The sequence below is a fragment of the Hirsutella rhossiliensis genome (assembly GCF_020360975.1).
Source record: "Hirsutella rhossiliensis strain HR02 chromosome Unknown scaffold00005, whole genome shotgun sequence".
NCBI classification, from domain to species: domain Eukaryota; kingdom Fungi; phylum Ascomycota; class Sordariomycetes; order Hypocreales; family Ophiocordycipitaceae; genus Hirsutella; species Hirsutella rhossiliensis.
Window position 1 is genome coordinate 5,262,005 of NW_025408671.1, and position 15,262 is coordinate 5,277,266.

The 15,262-nt window shown below is 50.5% G+C and overlaps 2 protein-coding genes across 2 annotated transcripts; both read left to right on the top strand.

Annotated features, from left to right (window-relative positions):
• Positions 1–1,624: 1,624 nt before the first annotated feature.
• HRG_06120 (DDE superfamily endonuclease domain-containing protein) lies at positions 1,625–3,136 on the top strand (the record flags this gene model as incomplete). Its single annotated transcript, XM_044864591.1, has 5 exons — positions 1,625–1,638; positions 1,694–2,157; positions 2,311–2,567; positions 2,725–2,851; positions 2,997–3,136. 5 exons carry the CDS (start codon positions 1,625–1,627, stop codon positions 3,134–3,136), a joined length of 1,002 nt encoding a protein of 333 aa, XP_044721123.1.
• A 2,274-nt stretch (positions 3,137–5,410) lies between these two features.
• HRG_06121 (Reverse transcriptase, RNA-dependent DNA polymerase) lies at positions 5,411–7,795 on the top strand (the record flags this gene model as incomplete). The annotated part of the gene is made up of 6 exons (XM_044864592.1): positions 5,411–5,842; positions 5,914–6,372; positions 6,493–6,663; positions 7,056–7,135; positions 7,212–7,331; positions 7,387–7,795. 6 exons carry the CDS (start codon positions 5,411–5,413, stop codon positions 7,793–7,795), a joined length of 1,671 nt encoding a protein of 556 aa, XP_044721124.1.
• Between the last annotated feature and the right edge of the window lie 7,467 nt (positions 7,796–15,262).

Genomic DNA, 15,262 nt, shown 5'->3' on the forward strand with positions numbered 1-15,262 from the left:
AGTCCTTCCATCTTTATTCCAACACCCATCTCGGACAGTTAGACTCGAAACCCCAAGGTATGTTGCTGATAGCTTACTATTTATATACCCACTATACTAGCTCGCTAACTTCACATCAATAGAATACTGGGGTCCATCCTTAGGCCCTGCTCTGCGCCCCTCTCAAGAAAATGTGCCAGATGAGTGGAAGATGAAAGGTGCGTTTCTGTTTGTTAGCTCGTGATGCAGGTCACTCATGATGCAGGCCACTCACGGCCCGCTAACACTCGCTTATTAGGGATAACCTTGAAGGGAACATGCGCTGGCTCTTCGACGGAGGCCGGAGTCACCAAATACCAAAACGTCGATGAATGGTTTAAGCGTGGTGGTGCCGCCCCGGATTTCAAACAGAATATCCATATTGGAGATTGGCACTGGGTAGACAAAGTCTCGGGAAAGCAGACAGACGATAAAAGCGAATTCTGATTTATTACGGGTGGAATCAAGACCAGAGATGCTTATCAATCCACCAGATCAACTCAACGCGTTGATCAATATATTGACGTCAATCAATATCCACATCAATCCACGGCTGCATAGCTAAAATAATGGCTCTAGTTAATGGGCCCTTGGTTTTCCTTATCGGGCCCTTAAAGTGTGGCTAAAATAGTCACATGACTGTCGCGTCCCTTTCCCCGCCAAAACATTAGCCGCCAACTGTGAAAAGCTGTCAATACGGCCTCCGTACTCGTGCACGCCCCCACTTGTGGGTGAGCCAAAGCGAATCCCAAAGTGGAGGCGGGCACGAGTAGTCAATGGTGCATCCAGCTAGAACGCGACAAAGTTGACAACGCGCATACAACGCACGCCAACGTACGAACGCACGAACGCATACCAAGGTGAGGGCATCCCCAACGCACCAACGCCGCACCGATGAAGTCACCTTTCCGCCGCAAGTTCGAGACCTGGCAAGCTGCTGCAGAGAGCGCCGTAGCTGCATTACGGAGCGAGAGCCTAATCAGGGACTGTGTCGTTGTAGCGACGTAGCCTCGGGCATATGTTCCACGAGCCTGTTCAATTGCCTCACTCATTGACATTACATTAAGCACCCTACTTTTAACGGCTCTACGTGAAATGCAGTTATGCTGTCGGGCCTATGACGCCGGCAAATGTGTGCACCGGCGCGCGTGCAAGCAAAGCCGCAAAGTAGGTTTGACAGTCCGCCACACTTTCAGCCACACTTCAAGGGCCCGATAAGGAAAGCCAAGGGCCCATTAACTAGAGCCAAAATAATCCTTCAATAATGCATACATTCGTCTCGTTGATTGATATTGATGAGGTCCCAAGGGGGCACTGCCTCTAGAGAGAACCCTGCGTCTGATCCTCGTGTAGCTTGAGAACGAAGCCGATCTTCTCAGGCTGGACTCTTTCTCGAAGAGTTCCAAGTCCCAGTGCCCTCCCTCGCTCGTCCTCGCGCCTAAACCACCCTTCACAGTGCGAATCCGACCTGGGTGGATCTCGTCGTGTCGCATATCAAGCCTGCCTAGGATGATTACTCATGAAGTGGCGATATTACTACGCAACGCCGCTGTTGCCTAAATGTCAGTAGCTTTTACGTCGAGGCCCTAAGTCCCTGCACATAGAAATGGGCACCCCCCTGTTTTGGGCACCCAAGATGGGTGCCCAACCTAAACGGCTGCGTCAACTTCAACAGCAAATTTCACCGCGGAAACGCATCCAATCTGCTAAAAATTGACGCATGTGTCTTCAAGCCACTACTGATGAAATATACAGAGTCTGACATTCACAGCGCCCTTGAGGCAATCGCCAATGGCGGATCCGCCAAGAAGGCTGCTCGCGATTGGGGCGTCCTGAGGGCAACTCTTTACAATCGCATGCATGGTCACGAATGCAGAAAGGATGCATTTTCTGCTCTTCAGAGGCTTTCTCAGACACAGGAAAAGCAACTTACCGAATGGATTCTCATTCAGGACGCCTTGGGCCTTCCTCCCACTCACTCGCAGATCAGGCAGTTCGCGCAGCGCATGCTCGCCGTCAAAGGAGACCACACCGCTCGGAAAACACTGGATGCAAGCATTTTTAAGACGAAATCCTGCAGTTCGGACCCAGAAGTGCCATCACAGAGACTCTGCGCGTGTCAACGGCGCTTCTACCGAGGTAATTCGGCCTTGGTTCAACAATTTCTTCCTTCCCGAGATTCTGGCTATTAAGCCGGAGAACAGGTACAACATGGATGAAGCAGGCATCATGGAAGGACTTGGGGAGAATGGCCTGGTCGTTGGCAGTGCTGAAAAACGATCTGTACAAAAGAAGACGCCTGGTTCTCGGGTCTGGACGTCGTTCATCGAGTGCGTGTCCGCTGCCGGCACCTTCCTCCTCCACCCGTCATTTTCAAGGGCAAATCGGTCCAGCAACAGTGGTTCCCAGAAGATCTCAGTACTTTTAGTGACTGGCAATTCACTGCGACAAAGAACGGCTGGACTTCGGACCAAACTGCGGTGGAGTGGCTCGAAAAGGTGTTCATTCCAAGAACCCAGCCACCCGACCCTTCGGAGCGAAGACTGCTAGTATTGGACGGCCACGGAAGTCACGAGACGGTTGACTTCATGTATCTATGCTACCAGCATCAGATTCACCTTCTTTCTTACCTCCCCATACCTCTCATGTGCTGCAACCGCTCGATTTGTCTGTCTTCTCGCTCTTAAGCACTACTACCGCAAACAGGTCGGATTTCTCAGCCTCCTGACCGATTCAAGCCCAGTCGGCAAGCAAAACTTTCTTTCCTGCTACCAGAAAGCACGCGAGCAAGCGCTCACTGTGTCAAACATCAAGGGTGGCTGGAAAGCGACGGGTTTGTGGCCGGTGTCGATGGCGAAGCCACTTTTGAGCCCTCTTCTGCTGGAGAACAGCAACAGACGCAAAAAGAACGCGAAAATGTGGCCAATGCATTCAATAGCCACTTACCCACCAGTGACTGGCAATCAGACACATCCCAGATTGCGTGGTCGACCCCGAGGCGCTCGCAAGATCTGAAGGTTCAGGTAGTTCAATTCAACCAGCTAGACGACGACGTGCCCACGAAGAGATTGCTGTTCAGGAAGATCACAAAGGGTTTGACGAGAAGGATGGCCTTTAGCAAAAGCTCAATTGCAGATTCAGGCACTGGAAACACAATTGGCGGCCGTCAAGCCGAAAAAGGAAGAGGGTGGTCACGAGCCCGAATTCGAGGTTCGCCAATATTGAGGCAATACGACGGGCGCAGGAGGAGGTGAACGCAGCTGAGAATGAAGAATCTGATGAAACCGAAGCTGAGGTTTCAGAAATAGGTGACGATTGTATCGTAGTGCACGGTGGTGGGCAGTGAGAAGGGATTGAATTAATGGTGTTGAAAATGGTCGTGATTTTTTGGGGTGCCCAAAACAGGGGGGTGCCCATTTCTATGTGCAGGGACTTATAGGAGAAATCCTCCGGGTGAAATACACACACACATACATACATACATACATACACACGACATATTTACTCCAAGAGACAAGTAACTCGATTTAGGACTACCGGTATCTATTACACGTACGGGCAGTGTGTTCAAAAGACCTACATTTACTACACCGTGGTGGTGCACGCTGTCTTGGGACACTTAGCTTCTCTTCTATCTGTCGTTGGACCCGCTCCTCTTCTTCCCGCCGTCGCTTGGCCCGCTCATCTTCCTTTGCTCTCTGTTTCTTGACCCGCTCCTCTTCCTTTTCTCGCCGTAGCTTGAACCATTCCTCGTTCTCTTGTCGCCGTCGCTCGGCCCGCTCTTCTTCTTCTTGTCGTCGCTTGGCCCTCCTCGTCCTTCTCTCGCCGGCGCTTGGTCCTCTCCTCTTCCTCCACTCTCCGTCGCTTAACCCGCTCTTCTTCTTCTTCTCTCCGTCGCTTTATCCTAGCCGTGCCCTCTGCAACCGATAGAGTACCGCCGTCGCCAATGTATTCACGGCGCTTTTCTTTTCTCTGCTTTCGCCGCTGGTTTTCTGACCGAAGTTGCCGGTTTCGTCGGCAAGGAGGGCGGCGCCATGCATGGCCATTTGACATCCTTTGATAAGCTGGTTGACAGATTGTGAGACTGGCGAGTCTGGATTTTGTGGCCGGCGTTGAAGAAGGCTTTCGGCGTGAGTGATAAGCTGGTTGACGTTATACGGAGTCTTGGCTGCTTCCAGGCTCTTGTTGGGGCTTGGGGTATTCTTGTCGCCGTGATCGTTACCAACTTTGTCAACCTGAACTTGTAACCGCGATAATACCCTGTTTGGGTCGAACGGAAAGAGGCCTGTTGCCATAAATCCGCTTCGGATATTCGGCGGCGAAAGTGCTTGTCGGCGAGCCTCTAAGTATATAGGAAGGAAGTCCTGCTTGTCGATATGATGGATCCCAGCGAGCATTTTCTCTTGAACCTTCCGGCCATATATTGTTTTCAACGGCGAAAAGCACCCGACATCAAGGGGCTGCAACAGATGTGAGGAATGTGCAGGCATTTGGAGTACCACAATGGAATTGGCCGTACAGTCCTTGTCAAATTCCGGCGTGACGTGGCTACCGTGCCCGTCGAGAATAAGAAGTCGATGCGTACCAACCGTACGGCGCCGTGTATTCGGATCAAAGACTTCCTTTAGCCAATTCAAAGCAAGGTCGTCGGAAGTCCAGCCGTTCTCACTAACGGCGATATGCCAGTCATCGGGCACTCCTGATTCGTACCAGCTTGCTTGGTGTAACTTGCCCTGGAAGATAACCTTCGCCGGTAAAGCCCAACCTTGGCAATTGATAGACTCGATCACAGTAACCCATTCGCGATTTCCAGGCTGCGTGAGTATTGCCCGACCTCGCCGGTCAGACCGGGTAAGGACTCTCGCCGTTGCGGCGACTCCATTTGAAACCCCGTCTCATCAAAGTTATAGACATCCTCGTCAAGAATCCCCCATTTCTGTTTCGTCGCCGCGACTCGATCGTACCATCCTTGGATCTTTTGGGGGTCTTCGCATTTGGCGCGTTGATAATCGTATCGGCGAGAGTACTTTGCCTTGATTTCGCCGTGGCGGCCAACAAACTTCCGCACCCAGTTCTCCCCGACAGGATCTTTGCCTCGCTCGGAAAGCAATAAGTTGGCCATCCGACGAGTGTGTTGACTTGATATGAGACATGGACCAAGACATGTTTAGGCAGCAGTTACAAGTGGTGAGTCACTGGATAGTGGCACGGACGTGCCACTATGTATATATGTATGTTGAGAGCTGTCAGACAGAATTGAATAGAAGTAAGTTCAATCGCAACAGGTTATGAGCCCGGTTGCTTTTATTATGCTTCCACTGCACGATTGAACTCGGCATATGAGAACACTTTTTCGTCAAGAATCGACGGTTGACAGCAAAGACCCGGCACTATGGGCAAGAAAGACTACAAAGGAACCATCCTTGATGGAAGAGACTCCTTTGACAGCTGGAAGATGGATCTTGAAGATAACTTGTTGAGTGACGATCTTATGAGCTGCGTCACCGGTAAGGCAACAGCGGAATCGTCCGATTTATCAACGCCAGGAGAGAATGCTGCGGACATTAAAAATGTCTCTCTCGCGAGAATGAAAATACGACAGAGTATTGACCAGATCCACAAGAACTCAGTCAACCATCTCACCGATCCACGAGCAATTTATCAGTCCCTCGTTAAGCGATATGCGACATCGAACAAAGCGCGCCTTCGACAGCTGATCCGAATGCTATACGACGTTAGTACGCAGACGAATAGAACTGTGCAGGAGAAGGTCGACGACCTAAAGCGACTTCGAGCTCAGATTAATAGCCAAGACAAGGACATTGTTATCCATGAACAGCTATTGATTTGCTTCTTGCAAATGAGCATGGACGACGCTTTAACACTACGGTCGAGATCTTGAACGCCTCGACAGAGACGTTGACAATGGAAAAGGTGCAGAGCTCTCTGGAAAGCAAAGAGTTGGAGCTCGTCGATACGACAATCAAGGGAGAAACCGCACAATTCGCAGGTCGTGGCCGCAGTGCATGGAACAAAGGGAACAACAGGTCCAAAGCACAGGATGGTGGCGATGATAGCAAGGAGGAGGTGCTGTTTGGCCACAGACATAAAAAGGTGTGGCGCTTGAGCCAGACAAGAGGGCACCGAGCCCATACAATCCAAGAAAAGGATGGCGATAACGGGGTAGCGCTGAAGTCAATCCTGAAGATGCCTGAAAGACTACTACATGCTAGGCTGGGACACCCTGGAAAGCATATGGAGGGCAAACTGAACGCCGTAATGGATGATCTCGGAGACAACTCATTCTGCCCGTCATTCTGCTCAAGCTGCACCGAGGCCAAAATGACAAGAAAGGTCTCAAGGGAGCCAATGTCTGTGGTGACAGAAAAGCTGGAGAGAGTCCATATAGATCTTTGGGGGCCAGTTGAGCTATCACTTCAAGGAATGAAGTACATGCTGACAATCACCGATCAGGCTACCGGGCGAGTTTGGGTTTATTTCTCTAGAGACAAAACGAGAATTACCGACAAGATCAAAGCCTGGGTAGTTGTTGCAGAGGCAGAGTGTCGCGAGTACGGAAAAGGCGAAAAGGTCAAGGCGATGCGCTTTGATCGCGGAAAGGAGTTTCTAAACGAGGCAATGAGGGTATTTTGCACGGGAGAGCTATTCGGATCAAACCAACAGTGGGCTACCACCCGGAGAATAGTATCTCTGAGAGGAGCATGAGAACCATATCAGAGAGGGGTCTGCTATGCGTCACGAAATGGACCTCCCGGCAGCATACTGGGAGTTTTCGAACGCAACAGCGGCCTATCTGAGAAATAGGGAGTTGTCAAGGGAATGGCTAAAAGCCCATGGGAGTTATGGCGTGGAGAGAAGCCAAGATCAGGGCACTTGAGAGTGTTCGGATGTCCTGCCTGGGTATTTATTCCCAAAGAAAAGAGAACAAAGCTTCTGAAAAGAGCATGGCAAGGAGTTTTTGTTGATACAAAGAGGAGACAGATAAAATCTATCTAGTCTGGAACCCAGCTGATAAGAAGGTCCACGAGGTTCGATTCGTGGAATTCGATGAGAGCAAGTATATGGACAATGAAATCAGCCAAGAATCACAATCGCAGTATGACGATGAGAAGGAAGAGAAAAGGAGCAAGGGAGCTCACTGATGATGACTCTGATGCCGAAGATTCGGTCAGGGATAGGACTACGGACCAGGAAGCTACAGAAGCTGGGGATGCCGGAGAAGCAGCGGATGGGAACCCGACCGACCAAGACACTGCAGATTCGGAGGAAGAGCTCAAGGAGACACAATCATTGTCAATACAGGGAGGCGGATATAACCTCTCCTGAAAGGAGTCTGCCGAAAACAAGATCCCAGATTCGACGAGAGGCCGTGGCACTCAAAAGAGCAGAGAAGCAGCGAGCAGAGCTGGAATGGCGGCAAAGAGAAGAACAGCGCATGGCAGAACGTCTGAAGAAGCGAGGGGAGAGTGGCAGGAAGGAAAGAGCCATGGTAGCAAGGACGCTTCTCCAGCCTAATACAGACCTGTACGACTTCGACCCGAAAAAGCTTACCTTCCGACAGGCGATGAAAGGCAGTGAGAAGGATCAATGGGTAGGAGCTATAGATGAGGAAGTTCAGAATCTCATTCGACGACAGACATTCTCGGAGGAAATCAACGAAGTTGACGTGCACGGAGAAGAAGTAGTTGATGCCAAGCTTGTGTTTGATCACAAGAAAGACAAAGAAGGAAGATACTACGGTATAAAGCACGTCTAGTCGCGAGAGGGTTCACACAGAAACACGGGATCAATTACGAGGAAACCTTCGCACCCACGATCCGGGTCGATGCGATGAGGATCATTCTAGCTTTAGCGGCGAAGAAAGGCTGGAAGGTATACCAGATGGATGCTGTGGCTGCGTTCCTTGCAGCAAAACTAAAGGAAAGGATCTTCATGAAAGTGCCAACTGAGCTCCAGCAATATTTCGGGAAATACGTTCAGATCCTGAAGAGTTTGTACGGATTGAAGCAAGCTGCAAGAATGTGGTATTTGCTAATATCAGAATATCTCAAGGAGATTGGTTTCTCACCGATGACAGTGGACCCGACAATATTCAGACATACAGAGTCGGGGGTAATCATCGGCGTGCACGTGGATGACTTTATGATTACAGGGGGGTGTAACGGGCTAGGCCCTGCTGGACAAGGCAGTGCCTTGTCGGTCTAAGCACTGTTGCTCCAGTAACGGCTTAGTCTATTTTGTTGGAGGATTTCTGTCCTTCTATTTTCCTTTCCTTCTTCTTTCCTCAGCTCGAATGTAAAACGCACGAGGACTACATAGCTGTAATTTACACTATTAGAACCCATCACAGGGGGGACGAGGATGCCATTGAACGGGTCAAGGAAAAGCTGAAGGGAAGATTTGAGATGAAAGACCTCGGAGAAGCAGAGAACATTCTCGGAATTCGGATTCAAAGGCACAAAGGAAAGCTGATGATTGATCAATCACAATTTGCGAAGGAAATCGTGGCAGAATTTCTACGACGACTCAATGAAGCACGCAACCCCATGGAACCTGGAGCTATACGGAAGCTCGTTGAGGAACCGGGACGGCCTCTGAACCATGACGAATGGTTGAAATACGTGGAATTGCTCGAAAGCTGATTTGGCTATGCAATACGAGGTTCGACATTATATTCGCAGTTAACAGAATGGCATCTTTCACGGTAGAGGCATGCTGGAACCACTGGAAGGCTTTGCTACGAATATTGGGTTATGTCGGCAGGACTATTCACCACGGTATCACATATGGCGGAAATAATGAGCACGCTCAAGGAGTCGAAGGCAGCGATATCGACTATTATTCCATTGACCACAACATCGAAGGGCACGTCGGCTCTGCAGGCCTACAAGATGGGGAAGCGTTCTCTGACACCGACTACGTTACTGATCCAAGGGACCGGAAGAGTATCCTGGGGTTCATCTTTATGGTCTACGGAGGCGCCGTCATGACGTATAGCAAGAAGATGAAATCAGTGGCAAGATCTACGACAGAAGCAGAGTATGTTGGGATGGGGGAGGCCACAAAAGCTGCTCTCTGGGGACGTCGACTACTTGCAGAACTGGAAGGAAAGGGGGAGCAAACAGTGCCACTACGGCTTGGAGATAATAAGGGAGCTGTACAGCTGACCCGAGGAGTATCGAACACGTCGAAAATCAAGCATGTTGATATAGCATTTCATCACGTCGTTGATGAGGTCAAGGAAGGGAGAATCCAAGTCTACTGGGTTCCAGGGGAGAATATGCTAGCAGATGGGATGACCAAGCCTCTGCCTAGGGATGCTTTCGAGAGGAACAGGAGGAGGATTGAATTGGACCCATACGCTATGAATAGCGTTGCAGTTGAAGTCTGACAGCTCTAGGGAGTGTTGACTTGATATGAGACATGGACCAAGACATGTTTAGGCAGCAGTTACAAGTGGTGAGTCACTGGATAGTGGCACGGACGTGCCACTATGTATATATGTATGTTGAGAGCTGTCAGACAGAATTGAATAGAAGTAAGTTCAATCGCAACAGAGTGTAAGCCACTGTCGGCGGCATTCCTCGCTCGTCCATCGACAAGATCCATTGTACCAGGGCAGTCTCTTCCGTCGCCGTCAACTTTAGGTTGTTCACCTGAGCGTCGCGTCGGCGAATGACACCGCGCAGTCGATCAGATACTGTCGATTGAGGACGTCGTATGCGGCCGCTGCCTTGCGGGTACTTTCGAATTGGCCCTGCTGATAGGCCCTGACGGCGAGCAGGACCCGTTCTTCGCGTGGAACCAATTGGTCTCCCGTCGCCGTCATTGTGCTCGGTTTGTCTTGCCATAAGTGTGGGTCGCGGCGGTGGGGAATTTTTCTGACCGAGTAGGGGGTCTGACCGGGAAGGGGGTGGATTACGTTAGCCTGATCCGGTGCCTGAGGCACGACCCTAATGGCCTGACCTTGCTGAGGTAAGTTGGTGCCGTGACAGTACCCCCTTCCCAAACGGCTGTTCGTCCTCGAACAGCCTAAACGACCAAGAGCGGCCTGGGCCAAAGTATATAGTTGTGCCATTTACTTCTTTGCCCAGACCGGGGGGCCTGGCTTGTTTGGGTGAACTCTATGAAAGTCGAGGAGTACTTGGTTATGTCCTTTGAGGTCTTTAAGGGATTTTCCGATGATCTGCCGGATCCCGTGACCCGCCGGACTTACACGCGACTGAAAGTTAGACATCAATCCACAATAACTCCACAGCAACGGGGCCAAAATTTGTCCAACTTAAAATGTGATGAAAAAGCGACTGCGAGATGTGCATCATCCTGTTTCGCAGTCATCAAGCCATTGTGGTCGCTTGCTATTCCGCTGCGGCCGTCCCGAGCTCCGATACACCACTACCATCTCCCGATCACTCTCAACAGCCAGAAAAGGTCTTTGGGCACGAGGCGTTCGGCCGGGCGGAATCCTTGCCTTCTTTGCTAAGTCGTTCTCTGGCCTATCTGGCGCTTGCGATGTTACCGGAGGCTCTGGTGGTGACGGAGGAGCGACGATTATTTCGTCTAGAATCCCTGGACTCTCCTCTCGTGCATCTCTCACGAAGAAAGTCAGCAGAAAGGTCATATTGTATTCCGTGTCTCTGTCCTCCTCCATTTCTGCCCTAAACCCAAGCCCCTATTTATATCCCTCTTTCGTAGTAAAGGTAATGTGTTCAGGGAGGCTGGGGACCTGGGGTTCCCAGCCTCTCGACTGAGATGTTCCAGTCTTTAAGAGGAGCTTTCCAGCCTCCTCGTTCAGACCTGGTTATCAGCTCCTTGCTGCCCTAGCTACCCATGGGTGACCTGGTTGACTCGACCATGGGCCGTTCTTCATGACACACCCCTTAGCTGTAGCCTACCCCATAGGGAACAGCTAGATCAGCCTTATAGGGCCTCCTAGACGGAGGGACATCATTTCGGAATTAAGAAGGAGAACCGTAGGACTCCTTCGCGAAAAGCTGGGCCATGTATACGCGGCAGGAAGTGACCTCCCAAATATTACTGAGCTAAGCCAGAGAAATCCTCCTTTATTGCAAAGCTAGTTGGGGTTTTGCTTTCCTGCTGGCTCTGATCTTGTCAGCTAGGAGTTCCAATCGGGCTTCTCGCTGTAATCGGCTCCGTAAGTCAGCTACCCTATCATTCGGAGGAAATTTTGTAGCTTTTGGAAAGGGAGGGCCTTCGTAAGGCCGTCCGCTCGCATTCGGGCCGTTGGAACCCATTGGATTTTGATCCTTCCTTGTTGAGTCTCTTGACGAAGCCAATGCTGATGGATATCAACGTGTCGAAGTCTCGTAGAGAGCTTTGCACTAGCTTCTTCAAGCAGTCTGATGGTTTGTGTGTTATCAGACTCAAGCAACAACGGCTCTGGGATTTGAACTTGCAGAGATCGCAGCAACCGACTAATAAATATAGCTTCTTTTGCAGCTTCTGATATAGCTAGCAATTCGGCTTCGGTGCTTGACGTAGTGACTGTGGCCTGCTTCGAAGCTCTCCAAGCAATTGGTCCGCCAAATAGTGTCATGACGTAACCTTGGGAACTTTTCCTATCGATTGAGTTGTCCGCAAAGCTTGCATCGCTCGAACAGAGGAAGATCTCAGCAGCAGCCTTTCGACCCATGTTACCCCCTAGCCTAATACCATATGATCGTGTGGCGTAGAGGTAAAGGATCACTCTGTCGGCTGCCTGCTGGTGTATTTCGCCGGGGTTCTGGTTGTGCCTTGCTAGTCGAGAGACCGCAAAAGCAACATCCGGCCTCGTTGAGATAGCCGCAAATAGTATAGATCCAACCTTTGCAGAAATCTGTGTAAATAACCCTTCTCTGCTTGGCTCGTTGAGGAAGCAGTTCCTCAGATGCCATTGGAGTATCAGGGGGATTTGAGACGAGCCTGCTTGGGTCTAGGAGCTTATGGGCGATCTTCTCGATATAGGCGTCTTGCGTCAGCCAAATCGTTCGTTGAGATCTATCCCTAAGGATGTGTATCCCGAGGAACCACCTAGGCTCTCCAAGAAGCGTCATTTGATATCGAGCTTGAAGCCCTCTTATCGCTTCCTTTGCAACCTCCTGGTCTCCTTTCTTATAGGCCCAGATGATATCGTCCACGTAAAAGAAGACAAGAATTGCTCCTTTCTCATAACACAGGGTTCTTGTGGGACTGTCTGAAAGCCTAGGGATTTAAGGGACCCGGTAAGGTGTTGTTGCCAAAGGAGTGGCGATCGTCGTAGGCCATAGAGGGCCTTCCTAAGTAGCAGAACTCTGCCTGGCTTAACGAATCCGGGAGGCATCCTCATATAGACTACCTCGTCCTCGAGTGGGCAGTTGACGAAGGCGTTGACTGCATCCATTTGATCAAGCTCGAGGTCGAATTCTGCCGAAATCGCCATTAGGGCCCTGAACGACATCCCGGCTAAGGTCGTAGCCCGGGTAGGAAGGTCCCCTTTCCTGCTGGTTGCCGCAGACCACGAGACGAGCTTTGCACTTTGAAGGATCCCGTGCTTGTCTGTCTTGTAAATAAAGACCCACTTGCAGCCTAGAATTTGCTTGCCGGCAGCCCTCTTCCAAGGAACCTCGAGAAAGGACCCCATCTCCTCGTGTGAGGCAAGGTGGTCTTTCTGAGCTTTGATGAATTCCTCTTTATAAGGGTGCCTTTCGAGCTGCTTCTGTGTCTCTGGCGGTTCGGGTAGGTTCTTCTTATGCGGCCCTTGTGTCTTTGGCTTGAAGATTCGTCCAGCATTGAAGGTTCCATGGAGCATATTCCTGATCTTCTGGGGATAGAAGTCCCGAAATCGGTCTTGAAATTGATCTTCCTGGCGTATCCCTGTATGATCAAGTGGCTCCTGCGTTAAGTGCTCCAAGAAGGTAACTCTTTTCTTCTTAGGAGTCGAAACCGAAGGATTTATTAACGCAGATTTCCTCCCCACCCCTCAGGGTAGCGACAGGAAGAAATACTGATAGAACGGCTTGAAATTCATCTTCAGATGGCGGCGGCGTTAGCAAGAGTTCCTCGTTGGCTTTTTCTTGGTCTTGTGCCTCCTCCTCGTCAGATTCTTCTTCAAAGAGGTCTTCTTCCTCAGACTCGGATTCTTCATCAAGGATTTCCTGATTTACTTGCTGATCCTCTGGAATAGAGACTTTTTCGACTAGCTCGTCGATATTTGCAAGCAGCGGTGGTTGCTCGAGCTTGCCGTCGAAGAAGGTTCTTTCGTCGAATGTAACGTCCCGGTTGAAATAACCTTCCGAAGCAAGGGAACCCATATCCTAAAGATATTCGTAGAACTATAACCAACCAGGTAGCCGATGTGAGTTCTTGGATCGAGCTTTGTAGCCTTCTCCTCTTCAACTGTGCGTTGGCAGTCATTGCGTAGGCCCTACAGCCGTACGCCTGAAGAGTTGCATGCTGGTTGTGGTCGGGTTCCTTCTTTTTTGTAAATAGCTCCAAAGGGGTCATCCACAGCTGTCGATGCAGATTCTCCTGATCAGAAGGTCTTGATAAGTCCGGTCTGGCTTTTGGATTCCGTGGGGTCCTGTTTTTCAAATAACAGGCCGCTTCCACGGTCTCTTTCCAAAGATCGTGAGGAAGCTTTGCAGCTATCCTCATCTTGCAGGCCCTCTCCATTAGGGCACCTCCTGATCTCTCGGCACCTCCATTCTGGGATTGGGTGTTTGGGGACGAGGGTTCTGCTGAGATACCCTTCTTTCGAAGCCACTTCTTAGTTGCCTTAGTAAAGAGTTCTCCGTCTGAACGAATGGTCTTTACACTATAGTCAAATCGAAGCTTCATCCAGCTAACGAAGTCCCTAAGTGCCCCCAGTTGTGTTTGTTTTGATAGGTCCGGAGAAAGTAGGGAAAATCATGCCTGAATAGGCGTCTGTTATGAACATCACTCGAACGAATCCCTTATAATCAGGGGATAGGTCGGTCCAGTCGATCCAGATTTCTTCGCAAGGATGACTTCGATCCTTATTCGGGGTTCGCCTTGAGACCTGTCTATAGGCCCTTCCTTGGGCGCATGGTTCGCACTCAACGGTCCTTGGGCCCTTAATGCGAATACCCTTTCGTTGGCCAAGCATTTCGAGTGCTTGAGGGCCAGGGTGACCGAGGCGAGCGTGCCAAAGGTCCGAATCAGCTGTTGCGACAGGCCTAGGGTCTCGAGAGGTCCTTCTTCGTGCCTTTGTAGCTTTAAAAGCTGCCTCATCGAGGTCGTCTTGCATTGCAGGTTGGAAATCTAGCACAAACTGACGGTGCTTTCGGAATAAGACGCAAATTGGTTTCCTCCTTCCTTATAGGCCAGCTGGGTTGGATTTGTAAAGGTATCCCAGTAGATCCTTCTTCCTGAAGAGACTGAAAAGAAACAAGGTTGGCTGAGAATCTCGGGCAATAGGCAACCCGTTTTAACCGTAGCTGCCGGAGGGTTCCGTCTGGAGCTGTAACCGTAACATTGACTCTTCCGTAACCCTCTATCCGGACTTCTGTGTCTCCTGTGACTAGATATTCGTTCCTGGCCTTTCTAAAGGAGCGGAAGCGGAAAGGTTATTGCAGACGTGTAAGGAGGCCGCCGAGTCTAGGAGGGTCGAGTGACGGAGTGGGTAGTCTATAGAGGTCGGTTTCTGATCGGCTGAATAGACGAAGGCGGGATTTGCTGTGCCAACAATCTTTCCAACTGGCTTTAGTTGCTAAGCCAAACCTTTGTTGATCTCATTGACTCTCCTCTGCAGCTCAGGGTCACTTTTTAGAGCCTTTTCTGCTTTCTCTCGTAGCTTGCTGTTTTCCTGTAGTAGGAAGGTCTGTTTTTCTCGAACAGCTGCCAGCACTCTGAAAGCTCGTGCCTATTTTCGCAAGCAGGGCAGCGTTTTCGAGACGAAGATGAAGGATTTGTATCCTCCTTTCGCTTTCTCTTCTTTTCGGCTGTGCTTCTGGCTCCGAATCGTCTATTGGGTCATCTGTAAGAAAAGCCCCGCCTCGCTTGATTCCTCTTTGCGGTTGTTGTTCCGCAATTTCCTGATTTTTCTTGCAACAATTTGGAACGTCCAACGGGAAGGTGAGGCTGCGGGTGCTGGTGCCGCTACTCCTGGTGCGGGGCCGCTGCTGCTTCCACGGGTGCTGCTGCCACATATGCAGGTCGATCAAATGCTTGTTGCATCTTTCTAGCCGCATCCTCGTCAAGGCGCCTGCTCTCTTCAAGGAAGATT